The sequence below is a fragment of the Cupressus sempervirens genome, chromosome 3, assembly GCF_028749045.1.
Source record: "Cupressus sempervirens isolate cs-2001-9-10 chromosome 3, ASM2874904v1, whole genome shotgun sequence".
NCBI lineage: Eukaryota > Viridiplantae > Streptophyta > Pinopsida > Cupressales > Cupressaceae > Cupressus > Cupressus sempervirens.
In genome coordinates, this window is record NC_143120.1 from 138,940,115 (window position 1) to 138,967,734 (window position 27,620).

A 27,620-nucleotide genomic window follows, 5' to 3' on the forward strand; every position below is an offset into this window, starting at 1 on the left:
ATACAATAGGAGAAAGTTGGCCAATTGTATACTTTAGCACAATTGCCAAGAACTTCTCAGTCGAGACCCTTATACTATAGCAAGGGTTCACAAGTCAGTAAACAGGAAAAACCACAAAGACACAAAATCAAATATATAATCAAGCGTGTCTTTTCCAATGAAATGAGTTGTCACTTATAAGCTTTCATTGGAAAAAGTTTCCATAAAACTCCACTTCAGAAAATGTGGAAGTTTCCCTAAAAAAACTCAACACTAGAAACTTTCCAACTTGCTTTTTAGAAATATCTCTTAAAGTCATTATTATAATAACACAACTGAATGATTAATAAATAAATAAGAGCTCATGCAATTATTAACCTGATCAACCGTAGGTGACAACCAATTGCCAAGCCACCCACTGCACTGCCAAGAATAGCAACTATTAAAAATAGGCTTATTAAAATAGTAAATCCATAACTGAGACCCCCAAAATGCCTTGTTAGCTCATGAGGGTCGCTATGGTGAACTAACTTGGCCAACTGTAGGAACCTACTAAAAATGGGGACATTACAATTATAGTAAATTTGTAAAACCAAAAACACTGCTCCTTGCACACCTAGCCTCCGAAAAAAACCCAATTTGTGGATCGTAATTATTGTGCTTTACTATCAATGACCTTCTTTGCGAAAGAAACATCTCCCATTTCAAGCACCCCCTTTGGAAGATACCGCCCTTTCCAACCAGCTTGTGGAGCAAGTGGTCATCTCGCTTCTCTTTCCTTCAAGATGCTGACCTAAAACTTCAGAGTCAATGCCTTTTTTCCCCTTGCCAATTTTCTGCATGTACTGGTTAAATATGGATTCAATATGACACCAAAGCTAGAAAACTACTCCCAATCTGCTGCAAAATAATTCAATCTCCAATGCACCACCTAACAGATTAAAAACCCCTTAATGGAAGCAAACTTCTCCTAGGTTCCCACGCTATGCTCAAAACACTCTTCAAATGAGTTGCCCGAGTAATGAAGATCACAACATGCATAGCCTCAAATATTTTCATGCCCTACAAACACACTTCTCAGCAAATGTAGATGGTATGGTCAGGTAAGGTAAACACCAAACGTTCAAACTGAATGACCAGCCAGTAGGAATTTTAAAATTGCCCAAGATTTTCAACAAAACCCTGCAAGTGATCTGACATTCAAGCTTATTTATTTAATGCAACTAAAACATCGGAAACTTTCAACAGGAAACCCCAAATTGAAAACACAATCAGCACAATGATGATATTTGAGTAGAACCACTCAAATGTAGCTAGGGATTGCCTTCCAAATCTGAAATGAGCAATGAAATGTGAATTTCCTTCCTCAAATGATTTTGGGAAGAACTTCTAGGTTCAATTCAATACTTTAATGGTATGTGTAATCTTCAGCAGATGAGTAAATGAACCCCCCAGTCTCTTTTTATAGTCTTTGAAAGGAAATTTGCAATTTAATATTATAATAAATCCCTTTCTCTCAAAAATGATCTTTTTGAAATAATAATAACACTGCATGTGCCAATGTCCCTTTAACTAGGTGTCCTAAAACACTTTACTACCTTTCCAGTGAACTATTATCCTAAATGGTCCTTTGTTATTTCTCATTGTTAGACCACATTAGTGAAACATTAATAAATTATTTAATAACTCACACAAGTTGCTGAAAGCACTGAACTGAATTGGAATTAAACTCTGATTGCCCTCGGATGATATTGAAGATGTAGGATGATAATCAGAGCCAACTGTGTGACTTACAAAAAATACTAATAGACATGCTCTTGAAGAAGCTTGGATCACAGCTCAAGAGTCCGAATACACTTCAGAATGTGTCATAGTGATCCTGAATGCTTATTGAGCTTAATGCCACAAACATATACCTAGACATTTTGAACTTGCATCCTCCAAAAGTTTGGAAATTTCCCCACCACACTTAAGAAGCAAGATATCTCAGAAACTGTCCTTAATTTGGATTGCTACAACAGTTCTGTTTTACATCAACACATATGTGAGTAGTACTTATCTTTAATCAATGTTCTTTAACAGAAGATAGAATTCTATTTTTTCATGATTATGTGTGAGCTAACATTGTAACACTAGATGGCAGTACCACTAGTGAGATGCTCTTGTTACTTGATGATACTTAACCCTACTGAATAAGTAGAAGACTTGTTATTGTTTGTACTTGCTCGTCATTGGTTAATTGGAAGAAGCTTGCTTTTATTTTTCGTATCATATAAACTTTCCCACTAAGTGAAAGTGCCTTTGTAACTCCCACTGAATATGTGAATGCTTAGTTCTTTATGTACTCTAGTGAATAAGTGGTTTTGGTTGGCTTCGCACCTGATGCTTTCCTTTCAATTGTTGCATTTATGTTTGATTATAATCATGATGTCGTATGCTCTCGCCCTGCCAATCTAAGGATCTCGGTGATTAGGAAGTGGAAAGGAAGTTTTAGAGTGGTTATTACATAAAGGACTTTCAAACAATAGTGTTTAATGTCCCTTCTTTGAACGTAAGTTAGAGGACTCAAAAACATATTTTATTCCCTATAGGTTAAAGGGGTGATTTAACAAAGGAATAATTTAACAACAATTTATTTTAAGTGTCTAAAATGTGCTCAAGTATGGGGTGATTTAATAAAGTCAAAGTATGGTGAATATTCAATTGAAATAAATATAATTAACCAGTAAAGATAATTGATTATCATAAATGAGGACGAATATGGATGTTCAAATAAAAAATAAATTTTAATTTCTCTCAGTGTTAAATGGAAAAAGAATTTAAAAAAACATTCATTCTTATTCCATATCAATTGTCAAAAATCCTTGTTGTAGAATTGTTGAGGCTTAAGCTTCTATCTTGAGGATGAAAACCCTCACAATTTATCTAGCAATCTGAATTGGAAGACGGTAACCTTATGATTCTCATTGGCTTGATACAAGGGTCAAATGTGATCGTATAGGGAATTACAAGTTATACAGATATATCAGATCTGGAAATACAGAAAAAAATATTTTTCTATATTTTGTAAGATTCAGATTTATTAATAAAACAGAAATTTTATTTTATTGAAAAGAAAATCCAGCAATGGTATTTTATGTGCTAGATAGTGATATTTAAAGTTGGTCATACTACAAAGGGAAACATATTATTTTATTTGGGTTGTAGGACCCCTCGCACCTTCCAGATACTTTTATGTAATTCCAAATTCTTGAAGGAGGTTACATTAGGGCTCAAGAGGATATTAAATTCATTAATTTTTTTTTCTTGATGTCATTTTTCTCCTTTGGAGAGGTGTGGAATGGTTTGCAATGTTCCCGTTATAAAATAAATAAATTATCAAACTATTGTTAATGGGCCGATTGATTTAATATATCTCGAACCCATTTTTATTTTGTTTCCGTAGTTTGTGTCACCGTCGGCTATCTTTGTACACCCTTGGAAAGTTTTCCAACGGGTATTTAAGTACGGCTTGTAGAGAGTCTTTAGGTATGTTTTTGGGATTATTTCTTATATTGCGAATTCTTGTTGGAGAGCTAGATTGTTTGCCATTTCGGAAGTGAAAGATCTTCCCTACTTGGCTTTTTTGGTTTCGGTGGGATTCAACCCTCACCCTATTCCGTCATTTGTAATACTTCGCTCAGATCTGGCAAATCGGAGCATCATCTTTCGGCAATTATTATTTGCATTGTGTGGTTTTCATCAAGATCTATTGTGTTTTGTGTTTGAGCGAAGTTGTATTCCGTTTTGGTCTCCGACACCTATCCGTGTGGCCTCTTGTCATTTTTTGTACTGCTCATATCCTATACCGTACGACCTTGTGTTGTCTCTCTTGGAAATCTTTGTATGGCCTTGGTTGCATCACCGTACAACTCTGTTATCATCCCTGTACGACTTTGGTTGCATCATCGTACGGCCTTATTGTCATCATCGTATGGCCTGGTTTTCATCACTATACGGCCTGCTTGCACACATCATTCAGCCCAACGTACAACCATTGTGATTTCCCCTACCCTTTGTATGGTCTTTGCACCACCTTGCATGTACGATTGTCTGTTGTACGAACCATATAGTCCACCATACGAGCTTCTCTATGCCGTACGACCTTCACTTCCCTGGTGTACAACACATCTCCAACCATCATTCCGTACTACCACTAAGACACCGTATGTCCCCCATCTCGTCTGCTCTGTTCCAATTTGCCATCCGTATTCCAAATTCCAATTGTACCGTGCTATTCTCCAGAATCTTGTACGGGTGTTAGGATTGTTAAGAACCGTTGCGTGGTCGGAGCATCACAGTGGTATCAGAGCTCTTTGATCTTGCCAGCCTGTGGACAGTGAATGAGAGTTTATAGCCGGAAGAGAAGGACACATTCCGTTGATCAAATGGCTACCGAACTAGAACCGACAACTATCAAACTCGTGGCACTACTGAGGGAACTTGCCAGGAATTAGGCACAGATCACTGATACTTAGTGACTCAAGAAGTTGGCGGACAATAAAATATCCAGAGAACAAAATGCTCATAGTGCGAACTCGGTGTCGGGTAAATCAAACCCTCATCCAGCACGTTCTTGACCTTCCATGCTGACTTTTCCTTAATGGACAGAGGCACAACACGGAGGGAAACAACCAACCTTTGAAGAGATGCAAGAACAACTGAGAGAAGACTGAAAGAATGCAAATTTTGAGGAAGATATATCCTACAAAGATTACGCGGATCTGAGAATGAGATATTTAGGAGGCGGGAACAAAGGATATTTAACGATGATCTTAGATGAAAGTTGAGTAAAGCAAATTTGTCTCCATTTGACGGATCCGCATCCATATTTGCGCAAGCATGGGTAATGAAGGCCAATACTTACTTCCAGCTGAATCTTATGCTAGAAGAAGCAATCAAATTTGCGGCGCTGCACCTAGAGGGAGTTGCGCATGAATGGTGGCATCATGACACTATCACACTGGGGCATGATCAGATAAATACTAATGTAGAATTCATTGAGAGATTGATAGATCGATTTGATGGTAAAGATCCAGAGCTCAATTTCAAAGATTTGGCATAGCTGAGGCAAATTGGATCTGTCGATTAGTGCATTGTGAAATTTTAGAAACTCTCTGTCTTGTTCATAGACATTTCCGAAAGAAGACAGGTAGTACTCTTCATGGACGGATTGACAAAACCTCTAAAAGGTTGGGTAAAGGGGTTCAATCCTGGCACCCTGTTAGAGGCTATCATTAAGGCACGGAGTATGACATCGTCATCCGTGTCATCCTCTTGAAGTTACTCACATGCCAAACCGTCGGTGTTTCCGAGGGAAAATAGACCTCCACCTAGGAAGCAGTCGTTGGATGAAGCTATCAGATAGGAACTCCGAAGGAAGAAATTGTGTTTCAATTGCAAGGGACCTTAGGAGCTTGGCCACATATGCCTCGAAAAAGGGAAGATCCATTACATTGAGGTCGTGTTTGATGATGAGGACAAATAAGAAGAAATGCTTGCTGAAGACAACCAATCTCACGATGACACTAGCATGGTCAATTAAAATCGTACGGAAAGAATTGCTGCTTTGGTATGGCGTGGAGGAACCATTGCCCTAGCCGGTAGCCCGAGGTGCACAGTCTTTCGTGTACGGGGAACCCTCCAAGGACAACGGGTTGTGGTGATGCTAGATAGCGAAGCTACTTCAAATTTCATAAACTCATCTCTGGTGAAGCGTAGGGGTTTACCTACGGAGACGTAGGATTTCAGGTCAAGGTTGCCGGAGGGACTCTTCTGCCCTGCACACACCTTGTTCCTCAGCTAAGTATCACAATGGCAAATCACACAGTGAACGACGATTTCTTAATAGTGGACCTTGATGACATGGAGGTTATTTTGGGCATATAGTGGATGGAGACACTTAATGAATACACCCAGAGCTTCAAACAGATGCATTTCACTTTTTTTGTTGATGGAAAGAAGGTTGTTCTTTGTGGAATGATAAATGAGGGTCCGAAGGAAGTTTCTGCACATCGGATGGAGGCAATTTTTCGCTTTGATGACATTGTGTGGGTTGCACATTGTTTTATCTCGACAGAACCTATAAAAGGACAACAGACACCTCCACAGGATGATGAGCTCCAGGATATATTGAGTAAACATGATAAAGTTTTCATTGACATTCCTCTTGGCATACCGCCTCATCGAGGATTTGAACATATTATCGAATTGGAAGCAGGAGCCAAGCCAGTCATAACTACATCGTACCGCCATCCCAAGAAATTCAAAGATGAGATTGAAAAGACGATTCAGAAACTGCTAGAGAAAGGGTGGATCCATCCCAGTTCTAGCCCTTTCGCGTCATCGGTGTTATTGGTCAAAAAGGACAGGACGATGTGCATGTGTATAGACTACCATGCGTTAAACCAAAAGAAAAAAAAATAGATACCCCATTCCAAGGATAGATGAGTTGTTGGATGAATTGCATGGTGCAGTCTATTTTTTGAAAATAGATCTCCGTTCCGAATACCATCAAATCCGCATGAGGGAGGAAGACATAGAAAAGACGACCTTCCATTGTCACTATGGACATTATGAGTTTTTGGTCATGCCTTTCGGATTGACAAATGCACCTGCTACATTCCAGTCATGCATGAACTTATTGGTATTTTTTGATGATCTTATTTATAGCAGGACATGGGAAGAGCACCTGAAGCATTTGAATGAAGTCCTAAGTATCATGGAGGAGTAGTCCTTGTTCCCCAAGCAATCTATGTGTGAATTCGGTATGATAGAAATATTGTACCTAGGGCATGTTGTTAGTAAATACGGAGTTCAAGTGCACCAGGAGAAGATTCAGGCTATCCTTGATTGGCCTCCCCAGAAATCACTCACGGATTTGCAAGAATTTTTTGGACTGTGTAGTTATTACCAAAGGTTCGTGAAGGGTTTCTCTCAGCTCAGCACACCCTTAACGGATCTGAAAAGGAAGGGGTCTTTCCAGTGGAACGAAAAGGCACAACTCACTTTTGATAAACTGAAAGAGGCAATGAGCACTTGTCCCCTACTGGCATTACTTGATTTTACTCGATTGTTCATTTTGGAGTGTGACGTGTCTGGAGAAGGCATTGGTGCGGTGTTGATGCAAGATAAACACCCCATAGCTTATGAGAGTAGGAAGCTTACGCAGACAGAACGCCTATATTCCATCTATGACAAAGAGATGTTCGCTATCGTACATGCACTAACCAAGTTCCGACAGTATTTGGTAGGTGCTAAGTTCGTCGTCCGCATGGATCACAATAGTTTGAGATATTTTCTGGAGCAATGGGATTTGAACGAGAGGCAACAAAAATGGGTAAGCAAGGTTCAAGCTTTTGATTTTGATATTGAATATGTGAAAGGGAAGAACAATGTGGTTGCAGATGCCTTGTCCAGGAAACCAACCATCTGCTCGCTAAACTAGATTTCAGTTGACTGGAAAGCACATCTATTAGTAGAATACTCCAAAAACACATTTGCCTATGAGCTAATGGATGGAAACGCCCAAGATGATCGGTATAGAGTAGTGGATGACATCATCTACTATAAGAATTGGATATTTTTGCTGTCGGAATCCAAATTGAATCATAAAATCTTGAAGGAAGTGCATGACTCACCCTTGCCAGGACACGCGGGTTTCTTCAAAACTTACAGAAGTCTTCGGGAGAGGTTTTCATGTAAAGGACTGAAAGGGGATGTGTTACAGTATGTAAAAGAGTGTGCGGTCTGCTAGCAAAACAAATCTGAACATACTCTACCTGCCGGGTTACTGCAACCTCTGCCGATTCCAGAACATAAGTGGGAAAGTATCTCAATGGATTTTATAACAGGGCTTCCCAAGGTGAATGGAAAGGATTTTATTTTCATGGTGGTTGATAGATTTACAAAGTACGCACACTTCTTTGCCAGCCCCTTAGATTTTCAAGCCGCACAAGTTGCCAATCTGCTTTTTAGAGAAGTCTTTCGTTTGCACGGGTTACCTTGAAACATTGTCAGTGATCAGGACGGGCGATTCATCAGTATCTTCTGGACAAAATTATTTCGATTGGCAGGGACAGAATTGACACCAAGTACTAGTTACCACCCTCAGACAGATGGACAAATGGAGATTGTGAACAAGTGGCTTGAAGGTTATCTTCAGAACTATGTTTCAGCACAACAACGGGTGTGGGTCAAATGGATACATCTAGGGAAGTATTGCTACAATGCCACGTACCACATGTCCATCGGAATGACACCATTCAAAGCTCTGTATGGGTATGAACCCCTTTCCTTCATCAACACAGTTTTGGGTGACAGTTGTGCACCAAGGGCAAGAGACTGGCTTTAGGAGGGATAGGACATACTAAGAGCCTTGAAGGAAAACTTACATCGGGCGCAAAATCAACAGAAGATGTACGTGGACAGACACAGACTAGAGAGGAGTTTCAAAGTAGGGGACTTGGTCTATCTCAGGCTCTAGCCATATCGTCAATCCTTATTGAAGGAAAAAGGAAAGGAAAAATTGAAGCCACGATTTTATGGCCCCTATTGTGTAGTTCGTCGCATTGGTGAAGTTGTGTACGAGTTGGAACTTCCGGAGGGAAGCCGTATTCATAACGTCTTTCACGTTTCATGCCTAAAGAAGGCCATAGGGCAGAACGTCACGATTGCCACAGACCTTCCACCACTCAATGAAGAAGGCAAGCTCGTCCTGGAATCGACAGAGATCATCGAAGTGTGTGAGAAGACTTTGCGGAACCGCACGGTGAAAGAATATTTGGTGCATTGGAAACACTTGCCATTGGACGACGTGACATGGGAGGGCGAGCACATTCTTTAGCACCCAGCATTGCATTTGCTTGAGGACAAGCAAAATTTGGGACGGGAGGATTGTAATGTTCCCGTTATAAAATAAATAAATTATCAAACTATTGTTAATGGGTCGATTGATTTAATATATCTTGGACCCATTTTTATTTTGTTTCTGTAGTTTGTGTCGTCGTCGGCTATCTTTGTACACCCTCGAAAAGTTTCCCGACAGGTATTTAAGCATGGCTTGTAGGGAGTCTTTAGGTATGTTTTTGGGATTATTTCTTATACTGCAAATTCTTGTTGGAGTTCTGGATTGTTTGCCATTTCGGAAGTGAAAAATCTTCCCTACTTGGCTTTTTCGATTTCGTTGGGATTCAACACTCACCCTATTTCGTTGTCTATAATACTTCGTTCGGATTTGGCAAATTAGAGCATCATCTTTCGGCAATTATTATTCGCATTGTGTGGTTTTCATCAAGATCTATTGCGTTTTGTGTATGAATGAAGTTGTATACCGTTTTGGTCTCCGACACCTATCCGTGTGGCCTCCTGTCATTTTCCGTGCTACTCATATCCTATACTGTATGGCCTTGGGTTGCCCCTCTTGGAAATCTCTGTACGGCCTTGGTTGCATCATCGTACAACTCTGTTATCATCCCCGTACGGCCTTGGTTGCATCACCGTACGACCTTGTTGTCATTACTGTACGGCCTGGTTTTCATCACCATACGACCTGCTTGCACACATCATTCAGCCCAACGTACAGCCATTGTGATTTCCCCCACCCTCCATACAGCTTTTGCACCACCTTGCATGTACAGTTGTCTATGGTACAGACCATACAATCCACTATACGGGCTTCTCTACGCAATACGACCTTTACTTCCTTGGTGTACGACACATCTTCAATAGTATTCCGTACTACCACTAAGACACCATACGGCCCCCATCTTGTCTGCTCTGTTCCAATTTGGCATCCGTACTCCAAATTCCAATTGTACCATGCTATTCTCCAGAATCTTGTACAGGTGTTAGGATTGTTAAGAACCGTTGCGTGGTCAGAACATCACATGGTTAGCTTATTGTAATGTCCCTGCTATTAGGGTTAGCTTGGGACATGTAATACTTGCCAATAAATATCAAAATTAATTAACAAGTCTAACTATAACAGTTTACCCCAGTTGTAATCAAAACCTTAAGAATGTCTCCGGATAGGGTTTCCCAACCCTTAGTTATTCCACTGTGTACATTGGAGTGCACCCCTTAAGATTTCTTCTTGGATGGGATTGATAGAAATAAGAAATATTGAGGGGAGGCGGGGGTGAATCAATATTCCACAACCTTTTGCCCAAATATGGATATTAGATATTAACTTTAAACTTGCATAGATGAATAAATTGGAAAGCAATAATAAACAAATCACAAAGTAACTCATGACACTATATTTTCTTAACTAGGGAAACCTTGGCCAAGCAAAAACCCCGATGGGGATGGTACCCACAAAATAATCCACTAATCAAAAGTACCTTGTGAAAGGTGTTGACCCTATTAGGAGTCTTTTACATACATATAGTGTATCTATCCTTGTTAGAGGACTAGACCTTATTGGCAGCCTCAACCCTGTTAGGAGTTGTATTACAAAATGGTGAGCTCACAGCTCTTACAACAATATACAACTTTACAAGTAGTATAGAGAAATACCAAAACTTGATTATGCTGATATCTTCTATATCTGATTAGCCCTTTGCTGTTCCTTGCATCCAATCATGCATATAAACCTCTTCTCTACTCTGACCATCAAAATAACATCTATCCAACATAAACAAAGTGCACATACATTAATCATCACATTACATTACAATTGGCATCTGCGCTAAACAAAAGGATCTTCTTTTATACTATTTTCTTTGTTCAGTCGGCCTTGCACTTTGCAACACGTTACCAAAATTAAATATTACATTTTGCTAGCTGAGGGTTAACATCTAGGATATTGTTCCTACCTTGTCAAGTTCTTGATTTGACAAGTCAAATCAATTCCTTGACCAAATTGATCATACTATGCCATATACTCTATTTCTTCGATAACAAATTGCCCATAAGATTTCTTTCCAAAATTGATGCCAATCATCAAACTACGTTAAGCAGCCTTAGGCATAGCATCTATATTGTGCATAACATTATCCTTCAAAATTGTAGCCATGTAGGTCTACTTCCAGTGAAGCTCACTGAAACAAACTATTTCCCTCTACATTGTTTTCTTGACTAGTACTTAGACAATTTTCTTCATTATTGAATATCAAACTTAACATTTACTTTCAGCAGCCTTACCATAACATAATGTTGCCATTAATGAAAACATCTAGCAACTAAGCTTAGCCTACTTGCCAACCGGGACATCTTCTATCCAAGGCCAATCACATCTGCATATGTTGACATTATTAGAATATTCTGGCACATGGAGATTACATTTGTGCCAATCATGTCGATCAGATGGAGAACATACCATTCTCACATGTTGTCTTTGTAGGGATTCTATTTATCTCCATGATGTCAGTCTCACATACTGACCCTATAAAGCTTAGGGTCAGTCTCCTCTCCCTTAAGGAGTTATATTGACCATTTCATAAAGCATTAAACATTTTCATAATAACATTCATATAGTATTCTTTTGCAAATTTCCACATGATTATTGATCTTATATATATATGTATGTATGTATGTATATGTACGCATATGTGCGTATATGTATGTATGTATATATAATATAAAATTAATTTATGATATTGAAATAGCATGCATCATGTCATACTTGTGATTACTTTAATGGGGCGGGTCCACCCTTTTCTCCCATAGCGTTCGTACCTCATGGTCTCGCTTGCAATGTTTTTTCACTTTTTAATTTTTTCCTTAATTTTCTTTCTTACTACCCTCTGTCCCCTTCAATGTCGTCCCACTTCTAATATGTGGGGCATGCTACGTCGCAATAGTTAGAATGCTTGCTCCATGTCTTTCCACCACTTGTAATAGCGGTGTTTCCCTCTTTTAATATTATTCATTTAAAAGTAATAGTTTACTGTCATTATTGATTGGTAGTTAATTGATATTAATGTAGTTCTTTCAATTTATTCCATCTTGGTATATAAGCAATTAGTAATCATATTATCAATGTAGTTTAAACTTTATCTTGACATATTATTTTATTTTAATTAATTAATGATTGTTGTTCATTCAATTATCAATACGGTTTATTGTGACATATTTAGGGTTGATAGAGTTGATTAAATCCATAGCTATATGCATTAGATTCTTCTCTTAATTGAGGTTCATTGCACCTACTCAGCCACATCAGAAAGGAAGTGCGAAACTTGTTACATGGAAACAAAAAACTGGAAATCGACTCACCTTGGTGGGAGAATAAGAAAGAACATGGACCAGTCAAAGTTGACATGGAGGAGAGAGGATTGGTAATGCAGGATCGTAGGAACACTTTTAATATTAATTCTTTCCAGCTGCTTGTTATTTGTCACGACGTCAGCAAATTTGATTGCAACTGCTCATTGGGCCTTACAAATTGGTTCTTATAATATTTTAATTTCAAATAATATAATTTAAACCTGAATAACTCCTGCAATATTTTGTGAACACTTATTCAAAAATAAATAAGTTTCTGTTAGTCTTTATTTATTGTGATATTTCAAAATAAAATAAAAAATGAAGCATAAATAGAAGACATTTGGATAGGAATTATTGGAAAATGCAAAAAGAAATAGTTCAAGTTTTATATTGTATAGATTTTTTGTGAGACGTATCTAATTATAACTTGATTTTTCGTTTGTTGTGGTCATTTTCTTTTAATTGTATTACAATTTTTCTCAGGGTTAATGCAATGACTTGCCATAAAGCAGGTGAAGAGAATGGTAGTGGCTACTCTTGCAGAGTCAGGCATGAACCTTTCAGATGATGTCATTGAGAGAATCATTGACAAGGTATTGTTTGAGACACTTTTAAGTTAATGTTCTATAATCAAGTCTTGCCATTCATTTCTTGTATATTCTGAAGATTTTAAAGATAGGACAATTGAGTTTGAAACATTCATTGTTCTTGTTATGGGTTTTAGTGCTCTTTTTCAACCTGATTTCTACTTCAAAAGAAAAAGATCACTTTTGTTGAGAGATCATTTCATGTCATTAAATAGTTCCAGAACAAAAAATAATGGTCTTTACCTGGACTGGAGTTTTCCAGTGATAGTGACCGTACAGTTTGATACAAACTATTGACCTTTTTTTTCTGTTCATTTTGTTATAACTCTATTTTTTGTTCCTCATGCTCAAATGGAATATGTAATGGGGATAACCTATCCATCGTATTTACTCAACATTTGCAGCTCTGTTAGATCCATGCCAACTCTTTATGTCTATTATTTTAGAAGGATCAAATTTAGATGAATTATGGTGCGGATCATCATACCAACACCCTATTAATAAGAATGGAATATGAAGACAAAGGCTTCCAATCTTTATACATCTTACGTTTTGATAATTTTTGATTCTTGGCTTTGACAAAATCTTGAGATGGATGAATTATCCAATGACACAAATTTGATTTTGGAGGAGGAACATACAATGGCTCCATAGGAGGGAGCAAAGGTATTATTTCATTGTCATGTCCTTGTTTTTAGACTAAGGGAGTAATTTAATACTTTCGGCTAAGTTGCCCTAATAAGTAACTTTAATGCCAAAAAAAGACAACTGTTATTTCTCAAATTCTAAAGTACATCAAAGTGATTCTATTAAGTGTTACTTAGAGTGTCACTGGGACAAGATGGCAAAATGAGAAGTTAAATTTAAAGGAAACATTTTTAGAGACTTCTTTGAGGGGCTAAAAGTTCAAAACTAGCAGATAGATGATTAACCGAGTTGGGTTTGAGGAAAAGCAATCCATGCTTTGTTTCCAAAAATGCCTCTCTTGAAGGTTTAGCAATTGTGTTTATCTTTTGGTCAGAGGACGAAAATCCTCTTGGTTGTGAAATTGGAGAATGGAAACCTTCTTGGTTTTGGATTTAGATTTGGGGTCGAGAACACTTTTATCCTACATACGCGATTCCGTCCAAGGATTGTGTATGTACAAATTATTCCAGGAGCATACCAAAGATTCCCAGATCTGTGTACTGAATGTGAAGAGTGAAGCATTTCTAGAAGTTAGTCTTTCTAGGTTCAGTTGTGATTGGGTTCTTCAGCGGGTTGAAATCTAATTTTAATATTTGGCAGTCAATACTTTCTATAATATCATATTTTAATTACTATTCTGATGGTAAATCTTCTATTTTGGAGGATAACTTTTAAAGGGATGTTTAATTTTATGTTCTCTTTGATTGCTTGTACCTTTTACCTTGCATCCATAATAATTCTAAAAACAGCCCGATAAGTAAAAATGATATAATTAGGCAAGAGCCTACAGCACAACGGTAAATTGTGAGCCTCATATCAGAGAGGTCTTGGGTTCGAGTCTACTCTATCTTAATAACTGATAATAATAATTAATCACAACCCATAATAATAATAAATCTTGGTTTCAGCTTCTTACTGATCAAAAACAAAGTAAAAATGATATAATAAATTGTTATGCAAAAGGGAGGTGATGGAGCCCAATTTTTTACAAAATTTAGAGCCTCCACTAGTGAAATAATGTTGACGATTTGATGATATTATTTGCTGACAAATAGGCCTGAGGTGTTAGACACACATTTTACATAGGCAGATATACAAGCAAAACAAAATAATGGGTTGTTAAAAGCTTGGATGACTTCATTCATTGTTCCTTGAGTTTTATTGCAAAACCTATGGGTCAAGGTTTTGGATCCATTGCTCTGAATACTAAGATGCACAAGATAACAATTGATCTTGTGGAGAGAGTTGGAAAATTAGTTGAACTATATGTTGAGGCTATGGAGAAGGTTAAGCTTAAACAGGATTGGAGAGCAGAAATCAGCATATCCACTGAAGGAAACAGCTGCTTGCAAGATAGTCAATTCTGGAAACTTTACAATGAAGACCCAGGGTCAATGATTATAAAGACTGGAAATGCATGAAATATATCTATAGTGATAGGAGAATAACAGCATGAACATAACTGAAGCAAATGAAAGACATAGTACCGAAATACCTGTAATAAACTAGTTGTATGGAGACTGATGCAAATTGCTATGTGTTTCCAGGTCAACAGTGCATACAAACAGATAACTTCATAGCTGGATAACTTTTCAGTGATAAAGAGAGTATGTTAATAGATATTGTGTGTACAGAGATTCAAACAGTGAAAACTTTAGTGCAAAAAAAATAAAATCTGAAAAGAACCACGATGAATATGGAGCCCGATGAAGGGGCATAAATTGCACAAGCCCGAGTAAGAAGAAAACATCCGGTACATGTATAGACTCACCCACGATGTCACATCCCAAATTTTTGCCCTAAATTTTAAATTGGACTTAGCCGTTGATTTAACGAATCAATATCATGTGAAGTGAGTTAGTTAATTATAGCCATTGTATCAATTTATTTCTTCTTGATCATGTGAAGTGAGTTAGTTAATTATAGCCGTTGTATCAATTTATTTCTTCCTGATCATGTGAAATGAGTTAGTTGAAATATATATGTTGTATTAACTGATATTGAGATATTTTCATGAACATGTGAAATGAGTTGGTCATTCTGATGTTGATGAAATCTCTAACGGTCACTAGATGATTTTGAATTAACAATTAATAAATCTTGAATTGATGTCTTGGCGAGAATGTTGTTTTGAATGATTACAGGAAGAAGGCTGAAGAGAGGGGAAGCATTGCTAAATGAGATCATCGGAAGGGGATGGTCGAATAGTCCAGTCATTTGAATCGACAGGTTTGACCTAAGTCCACTCTGGCAAGGATACTAGGTTTGATAACATGTTGCATTATGCAACCACATGAGCTATTAAAAGAACAATATAATAATCAATTAAAAATTTAAAAACTATAATTCATACCTTTGAAGAAATTATTAATGAATTCATTATTTAATTATTATTATTCACATTTAAATACGAACATATGTACGTAAAAATAAGGTGACACCAATAAATTATAAGCTATAATCTAATGATGCCACTTCACCAATACGAACACTTGAACGTATTTAAAAATGAACGATAATAATAAAATAACTCTTTTACTTCTTATTTTCTTTCTTTTCTTTTCCTCCCTCTTCTTTCTCTTAAATTGTTTTGAATAGCATTCAAATGGATTCTTGTAACTGAAGGAAGCCAGACAGTTAAGCCTCTCTTTCTTTTAAAGAGTCTCATAATCGTATCACAACACACCTTTTATTCATCTTTACCTTCTTGCTATCGGTGACTCTTAAGTATTGAGAACAAATCCGTCTGAGATTAATTCCATCTGCAAATAATTCCAACAGAGGTTATTGATTTTCGTTCCTCACTTTCACGTTTCTTGCCATGGGAAGTCTGAACCAGTAGTGGAGTCCGACTCCCAATTTTAGAGCATCTCAGATATATCGTAGTGTCAAGTAAGATTGCTGTTGAACCAGTGTATGTCCTTTCTTTTATTTCTTTGTAATGTTAAGCTTGTCTGGTTCATGTCATATCTGGGAACTAGGAATAGTATTAAGACTTGTTTTCTTTTATTCATTTCCATATATCGCATTAGCTGTATCCTTGTGCCATGGTACATAAAATCCATAATGTTGATGTCAACTTATTTTTAGATCGAATTCAAGGGAAGAACATGTAGAATTTAAAATATGGAACATGTTTACCATTGATGATACTTAATCATGAAAGCATATCAATCATGTGTCAATAATTATCTCAGCTTAGATTTAATACATTCTTTTATATCACATAGAGATGGAATTGAAATCATGTAATCTGAACACTGAGGAATTCATCGGCAGTATTGCCAAAATGAGTGAAGAGGTGTAAAGCAAAAGCAGTGGATAAACTCGCAAGGACCTAGGAATCACCGGCATGGTAGCCTGAATTGGTGAGGAGGTGCAAAGAGTCTGCACAAATAAAAATGGTATTAGAGCAAACAAATAATATGCTAAAAACTGTAATAGCTCATGCATGTTCCAATTATGTAATATGTTGTCAAGTCGAGTGGTGGAGATTGGGTTTGTAGACCCAACTTGAAATCCTTGGACAGGGTCGAGATTAGGCAGATATGCCGAATATGTGATCTTTGTTGATTGTCCAGACGCTATAGTTATTTTGGAGAATAACTGTTGGAACTTCAACTCACCTGATTTCTTTGATGGTTGGGCTTATGAACATCCCAAGCCCGATCCCGAAGTAGGGAGGGCCGTTCTATTAATTTAGAATGTGTGGGGATAAGTAATGGTCTGCGGTTGGAAGGTTAAGCCTATGTCAATGTTTCTCTTCTCACCAATGCTGAGGTTTGGACGAGTTAAAGAGATTTTTTTGTTTATACTTTATGCTTCTTATACTTTTAATCTCTGAAAGAATAGATAGATATTTTTATGAAGAAAACAATTACTAATATGTTGATTAAGCCTTTCAATTGATTTAATTAGTCGTTACTTTATTTGCAATCAGAAATAGTTTAATTATTAGCAATACATAAATATCTCTTTTTGTTTCTCGTGAATATGTAAGATAGATTGAAAAGAGTTTCTTTTTGTTATAATCAGTTGATAGAAATCATTGTCATATGAAATGGAAACAATTACTTGTGAAATTAGATTAATTTGAGATTAAAATTTTGTTGCGAAATTTCGTATGTTACACATGATGCCAAGCCTGCATGGAGTATGAAAAATATATATGGTCAATACGACAATTTCACCAAGACTAAATTTAGTAACTGCAACACTAATGATGCTAGAAGAAAAGTTGTATGTTACACCCAGTCATTGTTATTTGAGATATTGGAACAATAGAGTCAAAGACGATAATGATTAAACTTATGCATGTAAAGTCGTGCAATGACGTTGAAGGAAGTGGTGTTGCAGTTATCAATTTTGAGATGTCTTTAATTTCCTAGGTAGGTGTGTATGTTTAATATTTATTGGCAATGGAAGTTGCGTCCAAAGGATCTAGTCACATGTGCAAGAAAGTCTAAGAAATCTGTTAGGCAGATTTGAAGTGACACGAATTCTTATTGCAATAGCCAAAAAAATTATAAAGGTATTGCCGATGAAAGAACTAATAATACTTTTTCCAAGATATAAGTCAATTAAAAGATTAAGAATTCGAAAAGGTGCAATTAAAAGCACAAGGTGTAATTTATTTTTCAAAGAGACATAACCTTTCCTTTGAAAAGTCATGTTCTCTCATGAGTGGGATATAAAAGAAGACATATTTGAATAACAAGGGGACACATTCAATATTCGACATTCACATATTCTAGAGAAAGTATTTTATATTTATATTGTAAGGAGGAATATGTAATGTCCCCATTTTTGTCAGTATCCGAGTTTCATGTATTAGCCTATTAATGTGATCCTCGTAGGCTAATTATTGTGGATAGAGGGTCTTCTAAGGTAGTGGCTTGACTTTGGAGGGTCTTATCTTCTCCACAATTCAGTAAGCTACAGGTTGGTCTTTGTTTGGCTCAGATTGGACTTCATTTGGGCTTAGTTTTATGTACTTACTATTTGTGGTAAGTTGGTGTTGATCGAGATAGACCCTTTCTATTTTTGGAAAGTGCATTTGGACACATGGAGAAATAATATGTATAACTCCTTTTTGAAACAACATATTCAAATGATGAGTATTTTGGGAATTATTATATTTTTAGTGGCTAAATTATTATTAATTTATTAAATGACTTATTATAAAGTTATAATTTAACTATACAATCTCACTTAAGTTGAGAGTTGAGTTATCATTGGAAAGAATCATTTATTAATTAGTTAAGCCAGGTCAAGTGAAAGAATCCAACAGAAGCATCTAATTAATGTTGTGCGGTAAAGCTTCTTGAGTGAAGTTACATTTTGGCAGCAAAAAGGGCATCTGGAGGTTATAAATAGAAGCCCCATTGTTGAGAAAAGTATGCTTGGATATTTTATTTGTTTTTGATGCCTTCATGGCTTTTTCTGAGTTCTAATATTTTGTGGTCCTTGCTGAAGTATAAGGGTTGAGTCTGAGAAGTTCTTGGCAATTGTGCTGAAGTATACAATTGGCCAACATCTCCTACTATATTTGCTGTAGCTAAGGAGAATAATCTTGATTATTATATACTTATTGAAGCATCTGGCTACGGGTTTGGAGTTTTAGAATTGAGCATTAATCCTGTAGCTGAGGTATTGTGGATCAATTTCTTAAGGTTGGCATCTTCCATTTCTGTCATTATTGTTGCTCGGAAGAAAGTGTGTGAAATTCTGAGATGTAATTTGATTCAATGCTGATATAAATTGAATTGAGAGATAAATATGGAGTAGTTGAGATTTTTCTAAGTTACATGGCATGGTAGATCAAATGCAAATCTATCATTGCCATTGAATTGGGCTTGGTCATCATTGGTGTTATTCAAAAATTGCCTAATCTTAGTGAATGTGATTTAGTCAGCCTTGAAGTTCTTTTCAGTAGTATTGGCATTGTATGCTACATGTTATGACGTAATGTCAAAAGTCAGAAATATTAGTATTTGTTAGAGCTATAGCTAGGCAGGGTTATTACAGAATAAGGAGCTTCAATATGACTTTGTAACAGAGTAACGAGAATCGCCATAAAATCGCCTGAATCGGCGATTAGATTCAGCAATGGCAATTTTTTTGGAGTCGGAAATCGCCATTGCTGATTTCTTCAAGTGAATCGCCTGAATCGCCGATTCAGGCGATTCAGGCAAAAAATCGCATGAATCGCCTAGAAAAATCGGCAGGAATTGCCCGCGGCCAATAAAGTATAGATTTGTAAAATTTTAAAAAATTGCTTGGTTTTTTTACTTTGTTTTTGACCATTTCTCTTTGTTATAACCCTAAAGGGCCTTCTATTTATTTAACATGAGTAGAAGAGAGAAAAAGTGAGAGAGAAGAAGAGAAAAGAAAAGCCATAGGTTTCTAACCGGCAAGAAGAAAGAGCACAAAAGAGATCAGCAATCCATTTGGGGAGGCCATCAATTGCATTGGGAGCATTAGGGAGCCAATCTCAACACTCTTCAACTCATTTGCAAGAGGTAAGTGCTCTTTTTTTTTTTGCATGTTAGTGTATTATGCATTTTTTGTTAAATTTTTATAGTTTTCAAGATTTTTAGTTTAGATCTTGAATGTTCTTTATTTTTACTAAGTTGCAAACCAGGGTTTGTTGTTTTGTAGCTTTTATTAGCTTCAAACTTTGATATTTTACATATAAATTTTTATTGCAGCAGCCTTTGCTTTCATTTTTTGCAAATTCGCAATGGGTAGAAAAGATGAATTTTGGAAATATAACGAAGAGTTTCCTGGAAGAACCAAATATCAAACAAAATGTATTTTTTGTAAAGAAAAAATAACTTCTGGGGGTATTTATAGATTGAAATACCACATTGCTGCTATACCTGGACACGATGTTACAATTTGCACTCACCAAACTCCTGAGGCAAAACGCACTTGCTTAATGGCATTAGAAAAAATTGAAAAAGACAAAGCCAATAGGAAAATGCAACTTGAAGGGTTAAGGGGTATTGGCTCCCATGTTCCCGCATCCGCATCTGCAGCCGCATCCACATTTGCATCTGCATCAGCATCAGCTTCTGCATCTATAGGTTGTGTTAGAGAGGGTTCTTCTAGGCCTCCTTTTTATCCTAGTTCTTCTGCTCGTGCTAGTGCTAGTCGGTCACATACTGAGACAAAGTCCCACACCAACCTATTGCAGCCTAGAGTGCGGAAAAATAGAATGGATAGTTACTTTGTGCCCCGCACTACTCCTGGTTCCCAACCCACGCTTGAGGGCATGGGTTTGAACAAGGAAATTCATGATGCTGCCAGAAAGGAGATATGCAAATTTTGGTACTTTTGCAACATTCCATTTATTGCAGCCAGGTAATTGATTCTTTTTTCGTTGTTTTCTTTAAAGTTAAAATTAAAAGTAAAAGTAAAACTTTAATTATATTTACTTGTTTTATAATTTGAGTCTTTGACATCTAAATTTTTATTTGTGATAGGGCTCCTTATTGGCAGAACATGATAGACGCGGTTGCTATTTGTGGTCCGGGGTTTAAAGCCCCAACTGAGGCTGAGTTGAGCGGATACCTCTTGGATGAGATGGTAGAGGACATGAGGGCTGAGCTCGAGGAGAACCGAAAGGAGTGGATTGCAAAGGGTTGCACCATCATGACTGATGGTTGGACAGATAGGAGGAATAGAACACTCCTCAATTTTCTTGTATCCTGTGGAGGTAATTGATCATTCTACTTTCCTACATACATAATTGTAAATTTTGATTTGTTGATGATCCATTTAATTTTAATATTCTAATTCGTTGTTTTGTTACTTGTAGGATATACCATGTTCATCAAATCCATTGATGCTTCCGCACATGTAAAAAATGCCACATACTTATGTGAGGCTATTGAGGAAGTCATAGCAGAGGTGGGAGAACAAAATGTGATCCAGGTGGTGACGGATAATGCAGCAAGTTATGTTGCTGCAGGTAAACTTTTAACTTTTCAAGTTTTGAAAATAAATTTATTTGAATTTTGAAATTTGAATTTCTAATTGACTTAAAATTGTTGTAGGTAAACTTTTGATGGAGAGGCACCCCACCATATTTTGGTCCCCTTGTGCGGCACATTGCATTGACCTCATGTTGGAGGAAATTGGCAAACTTGAGTTTGTCAAGTCATGTGTGGAAAGGGCAAAAAACATATGCAAATTCATTTATAATCATTCATTTGTCCTTAGCACAATGAGGAAGTACACAGAAGGCAAAGAGTTAGTTCGCCCAGGTATCACGAGGTTTGCCTCGAATTTCATCACCTTGCAGTCCTTGTTGACATCAAGGGATGAATTGAGGAGCATGTTTGTTGGGCGGGAGTGGATTTCCTCTTCCTATGCTACGACCACTGTAGGGATAGATGTGGCGGATTGCATATTTGATGAGGATGGTTTTTGGAAACCCGCTAGAGAAATCCTGCAGGTGAATTTATTGCAATTTAACATTTAGTATTTTACTTTTACTTTAAGTTATATTATTTTATATTTAAGTTTTGACTCAAGTTTTTTGTTTTACTTTATATGTAGGTCACTGAGCCCCTTGTAGCTTTGCTACGAACTGCTGATGGGGAGAAGCCCTCTATGGGCTACATTTATGAGGGCATGGATAGGGCCAAGGAGGCCATCAGAGCCCAATATGCAGGAGTGCAGGAGAGGTATGGCCCTATTTGGGACATCATCGATAGGAGATGGCAGAATCAGCTCCATCGACCCATCCATGCAGCAGCTTACTTTCTGAATCCGGCATATCGTTTCCGTCCTGAGTTCAAGGCGGATGCGGAGGTTCTCACTGGCTTATACACAGTGATTCAGAGGTTGAGTAGCGATGAAGATAGCGCTGCTGCGATTGTTGAGCTAGACCAGTTCAACAATAAAGAGGGGCCACTTTTCTCTAGCAGGATGGCCATAAATGCTCAGACAACACTACAGCCAGGTAAAAATTAAATAATATATTCAATGTTCATGAATCTAGATTCTAATCTTAAAGTTGATTATGTAATTTTAGAGTTAACTTGTAATTTGTAAATGAGACTAATTGTTTCTATTTTCAATTTTTCCCTTATTGCAGATAGATGGTGGCAAATGTTTGGGGCCACAACCCCAAAACTTCAAAAAATTGCCATTCGTATTCTGAGTCAGCCAAGCAGCGCTTCTGGATGTGAGCGCAGTTGGTCCATGTTCGAGCACATCCATTCGAAGAGGAGAAACAGGTTGACAGTGCAGAAGTTGAATGATATTGTCTTTGTTCATTACAACCTCCGTCTTAGGATCAGACAGATTTTGGGCACTGACTCCTCTCCGATCATTCTAGAGGAGATTGATCCAGAATCAGAGTGGCTCACAGAGGTTGTGGATCCAGTCTTCACTGAGGAAGACCGTGTGTGGGTTGACCAGGTGGATATAGAGGCTGAGGCAGCTAGAGCACGTTCTTCAGGCATTGGTAGACGCACACGTGCACACACAGGCACAGGCCCTAGCGACGTTCATGAGCCCATCTTACATGCGGGAGATATGGCTCGGCAGTCCTCTAGGACCTACATTAGACGCCTTGCTACTAGGTAGACTGGATACTCAGAGGCTGAGGCTGAGGCTGCAGCCGAGCTTCAGGATGATGTTGAGGATGATGATGATGACTATGAGTCTGAGGCTTGAGCTGGAGCCTTGTTTTTATATTTTGTTTACAGATATTGATACTGAATCATTGATAGACATATGTTTCAAACTTTCATGGATCTTCATCTTAGATTCTTACATACATTTATGATTTGATGTCTTATGGATCATCTTACATACATTCTATGATTTAAATCATTGTGATCATTTGATTTCTATTTACTTCAGCTAGCCTACAATTTACATTTTAGATAACATAGTTACATATGTGATGGATTTTATGTTCCATGTTTATGTATGTTAAGTTTTAACTTCTATTTGATGATGTTATAGTGTGTTTAAGTTATATTCAATAAAGGGTGCATGAAATAAGTTTTAAATTGTTAAAATCTTTAAATTTAAAGGGTTTTTTCAAATTTGCCGATTCATCGCCGATTCATTGCCGATTCATTGCCGATTCACGATTCGATTCGGCCTTGCCGATTCCGATCCGATTCCAATTCTTGTTACTTTGCTTTGTAATATGAATTCTAATATATTATTTAAATAATAAAATAAAAGGTCTTTTGTTTATTTTTGAAGGTATGGAGAATTAAATTGTAGATGGTTCGTCCTTTATAATTATTTTTTGAATTCTATGTACAATTTAAATGTCAAATAAGTGGACACTGTCATTTAGCATCTTAAACTCAATCATCACATATATTGTGAAATATCAAATTGTTTCCATATCTGTGTCCAATTTGTCTCCCTACCAGAGGAGCTAAAATTCAATTTGGACTAGTTTAAGATTATATATATATTTGATCTGTCGCATCTTGATTAATTAATTGTTGACAGTATAAGTGCGTAGAATTTTATAAAGTTGTATGTGAAAATCTTCATTGAAGTTGATTCTATTGCCCAAATGAGCAGAGGCACTGGGCTTTTTACTATTGAAGTCAGAAAATCTCTTCCTTCTTACAAGCATCAAATCCATCATTGACAAACATACAAAACATCCAACCATTTTAAACATTCAGCATTTAGTTTCGTTTTAATTGAGTTCAATGACTTTGCCAACTGAAGAACTCTTCAAAGCTTAAATTCGCTTTAGAAAAGATCTAAATCAAGTGATCAGGTTTGAGGAGAAGGTCTACCCGCCTAGGTGTAGCGGTCATTGGAGTGCAGTGGAATCAAAGTGATTCTTGTTCGTTGGCCAGAATTGATCGCGGAATCCTATCGGAGAAGTGGCAGGCTCTTGGATTTCCAATCTATGGTTTTGGGAACCAACAGGAGGTAGGGCTGAAAGACTTCAAAATTATTAATGTTTGTCATACCATGTAAAGGTGCCATATGATATTTTTGAGGTGGTAATGGTGAGTGCTTCTAGAAGACCAAAGTCAAACAGTAATGACATTATATTAGTCAAATTCTGGTGCACCCTTTTCCATTATTTTAAAATATTAAGAAAGTCTGTTGTGGGGCTTATTCCAAAGGGAGACAAAATATCTGACATAGTTCTCCTTTATTTGCCGATTCTTACAACCTGATCGCAGCTTCAGTGTAGTTGGAAAAAGTTAATATTATTCATAGAGTTACTTGCTGCTTACACTTTAGAAAGGGAATTGCTTTGGCATCACAACACTTGAAGAATGATTTGACTTTTTTCAATCAGCTTTATGGACTTTAATCAGCAATCCACACAAGTAATATTTGTGAGATTTTTTTATTATAAGGTGCTGGTACAATATCTAGGCCTGCAGTTTCACCGATGTGCAATTATCAAAATTTGTTTTTTGCTGAGCATATAACTCTATCTGGTTGTTTTCTGAAATTATTGTTTTCTGGTATATTCCACCATTTTCAGATTACTTATTAGCTGATAAGTAGAGTTTTATTCAGTTAGATTACAAAAGTTTATACTCATAAATTTCAGTTTTTATTTTGTTCCAGCACTTAGAAATATGTGCAACGTGGTTTGGATTTTGGGCTAATTGGTTACAACAGTATCAGTTAGAGTAGCTTTGTAGGGTCAATGTTTCACAAACTGTTTACTTCCAAATTGTTCATGATTTATTTCTCATAATTCTTAGATAGCCTAAACAAATCAGTGTACCAGTGGCCTTTGTTTCCATCAAGAACATCTATTTGTTGAGTCACATGTTATGTAGATAAGATCATATTGATTGAATTTAAGTAGTTGCTTGGTTGGTTAGGAAAGCCCATGCTAATTGATGTTGTTGAGGGTGTTGTCTTGCATTTTGTCACCACAAAATGCAGGTAACAAGTACGAAACTTTTTCAAACTAGTTTTGCATCTCTCTAAGTTGAATTTGATATTCAATTGCTTAATGTTGGTTGATCAATCAATTCCAAGTCGCATATCAAATTCTTTTACTGAAGGCTTTCGTCAAGTCCTTTTCGTTTTTCTTTCTGTTGAGTCTATGCTTGATTTTTGAGGCCTTCATCATCCTTTTCTTTTCTTTTGAGTGTGTGTTTGTTGGTTTTTAGTCCTTTGGTCTTGCTCAAGTTATGGTTTTCGGTTTCCCCTTTGATTTGATCTAACCTAGAGCGTAATTGGAGTTGTCAGTCAAGAGATATGGTTGTTTTCAAAAAGTGGACTTTTTTGATGCAACAACACGAATTAAAAATATCATGTTATATTTTTAATTTGACATTCACTTTTTGAAAAATATAACTTAAATTCACTTTATGTTATGTTTTTAAGTTACTTTATCATTTAAATTTTCACTTAAAGTAACTATAGTGCACTTTATGTTATATTTTTAAGTTGAGTTTGCTTTTTGATTTTTCACTTAAGTGACTATATTAACTATATAGTTCAATTAAATTTTTAGCATTTAAATCAAATGCTCTAGTAAATATCACTTTTTAAATGATATTTACATGTTATATTATTAATATGATATGTAAATGTAATTTATGTCCCACTTAAGTAATATCTTAATGAATTTAAATTGACATGTGCTTATTAAATCACTTAAGTCTTCAAAAGCGAACATTTTATATGTCATTACATGTAAAATCCATCAAAAGTGGACCTTTTACATGCCATTGCATATAAAAAATTTTGAGCATTTTTTGGTTCGTTGGGAACAAAGTGTGAGAGTTTTGGTTTCCTTCCGAGGTGTTTTCTTAGTCTAAGTCCACATTGGTAGGTAGAATTTTATTCCGAGTGAGACAGTTTTGTATGTTTGAGAAATAGGAGAAGGATTATGGCAACACATTGAGGGAAAATTCTTGATGCTCAAGATTTTCCCCTTATTTGCCCAAAAATCTCAAGATTTCCCTGTAGGACAAGGTGATGTGCAAGCATTATGAGGGATCCTTATTATAGTAGCAAACTTATCAATGCAATGCTAAAATAATGAGGAGAAGAAAAAATGGTAATTTTCTTAGGGGTTTTCCATGGGGGGAAATTCCTGACGCTAAGGAATTTCCACCACTTTTAACCTTTTCATTTTCTTTACCAAAATGCATTTTAAGCAAGTGTTGGGGTATAGAAGGTGAAGTTAGGATAAAATTGGGCGACAATGATGAAGTTTGGAAGGTTTTAAGACAAAGATAGGCTACACCATGTTCGGTGCAAATTCTTGACGATAAGGATTTTCGCTAGTGGAAGTTCCCGACGCTAAGGATTTTCCCTAGTGGAAATTCCCAACACTAAGGATTTTCCACCAACCAACTCTCATCCTCTATAATCACTAGAACTCCCCACCATGAATTATTCATGCAACCGATGGATGCAAATCAAAAGATTTTTGATGCTAGTGCTTTAATTTTGCAATTAATTTAGAAAACTAAGGTGTTATCACCCTTGAAATGCCTAGCTTACGATGATTTAAAAAGGGACTTTGAATTACTTCAAGACAAATCAAATGAGTAGATTGGAGAGTTATGAGAAAAATGAATTTTAACACTAAAATTAGGATGAATTTTGTTTATTATTGATGTGATTTTATTTTCAGATATTTTTTCACAAATTTAATGCTTTTCTCCTTTGTTTTGCAAGTTGAATTCAAGGAAGAGGGCTGAATTGAAATTCATTCTTGGAAAATCTTGGAAAAATCATAGCATTGTTGGTGCACATACCCTCCATCATCACATCAACAAAAAATGACACTACAAGGAGAAGCTAGAGGTCAAGGTGATGATCAAGGAAATTAAGTGGCAATTGTTTGTCTCCTCCAATTAGAAAATTTCAGTTTCAAGCACAATCTATCACAACATGCCATGTGTCCTATTTTCTCATTGGTTGAAAAAATCATTGTAATTTTCTTATTGGCCCATGAATTGGTGCCTTCATGTAATTGGTTGCAAATTTGGCAATCCTAATTAGGGTTTATGGGAAGCAATCTCGATCCTTGATCTTGAATCAATCTTGGCCCTTCGTTGTAATGGAACTACTATAAGGCCTTCACATTTGTAAGGCATTGGCTTAGAGATTGGAGGTAGTAGAGAGCTA

General features: G+C 36.6%; 2 protein-coding genes across 5 annotated transcripts in view; both read left to right on the plus strand.

The window, feature by feature from the left end:
* Nucleotides 1-27,620, plus strand: part of LOC149565143 (calcineurin B-like protein 3) — a 197,452-nt gene that overhangs the window by 146,750 nt on the left and 23,082 nt on the right. For all 4 annotated transcript variants that reach the window (XM_089818694.1, XM_089818692.1, XM_089818693.1 and 1 more), the window contains one exon: nucleotides 12,741-12,821. In XM_089818694.1, coding sequence (XP_089674820.1) covers nucleotides 12,741-12,821 — 81 coding nt within the window. The remainder of the gene's footprint in view (nucleotides 1-12,740; nucleotides 12,822-27,620) is intronic.
* On the plus strand, nucleotides 20,046-23,369 carry LOC149565144 (uncharacterized). The gene is made up of 6 exons (XM_089818689.1): nucleotides 20,046-20,867; nucleotides 20,990-21,222; nucleotides 21,325-21,477; nucleotides 21,563-21,963; nucleotides 22,068-22,473; nucleotides 22,609-23,369. The coding sequence occupies exons 1-6, from the start codon at nucleotides 20,245-20,247 to the stop codon at nucleotides 23,100-23,102; spliced, it is 2,310 nt and encodes a 769-aa protein (XP_089674815.1). The 5' UTR covers nucleotides 20,046-20,244; the 3' UTR covers nucleotides 23,103-23,369.

Coding starts and splice junctions, on each gene's coding strand:
- LOC149565144 (XM_089818689.1), top strand. CDS start 20,245: ATGGGTAGAAAAGATGAATTTTGGAAATATAACGAAGAGTTTCCTGGA. Junction 20,868..20,989: donor ATTCCATTTATTGCAGCCAG/GTAATTGATTCT, acceptor TATTTGTGATAG/GGCTCCTTATTGGCAGAACA. Junction 22,474..22,608: donor TCAGACAACACTACAGCCAG/GTAAAAATTAAA, acceptor CCCTTATTGCAG/ATAGATGGTGGCAAATGTTT.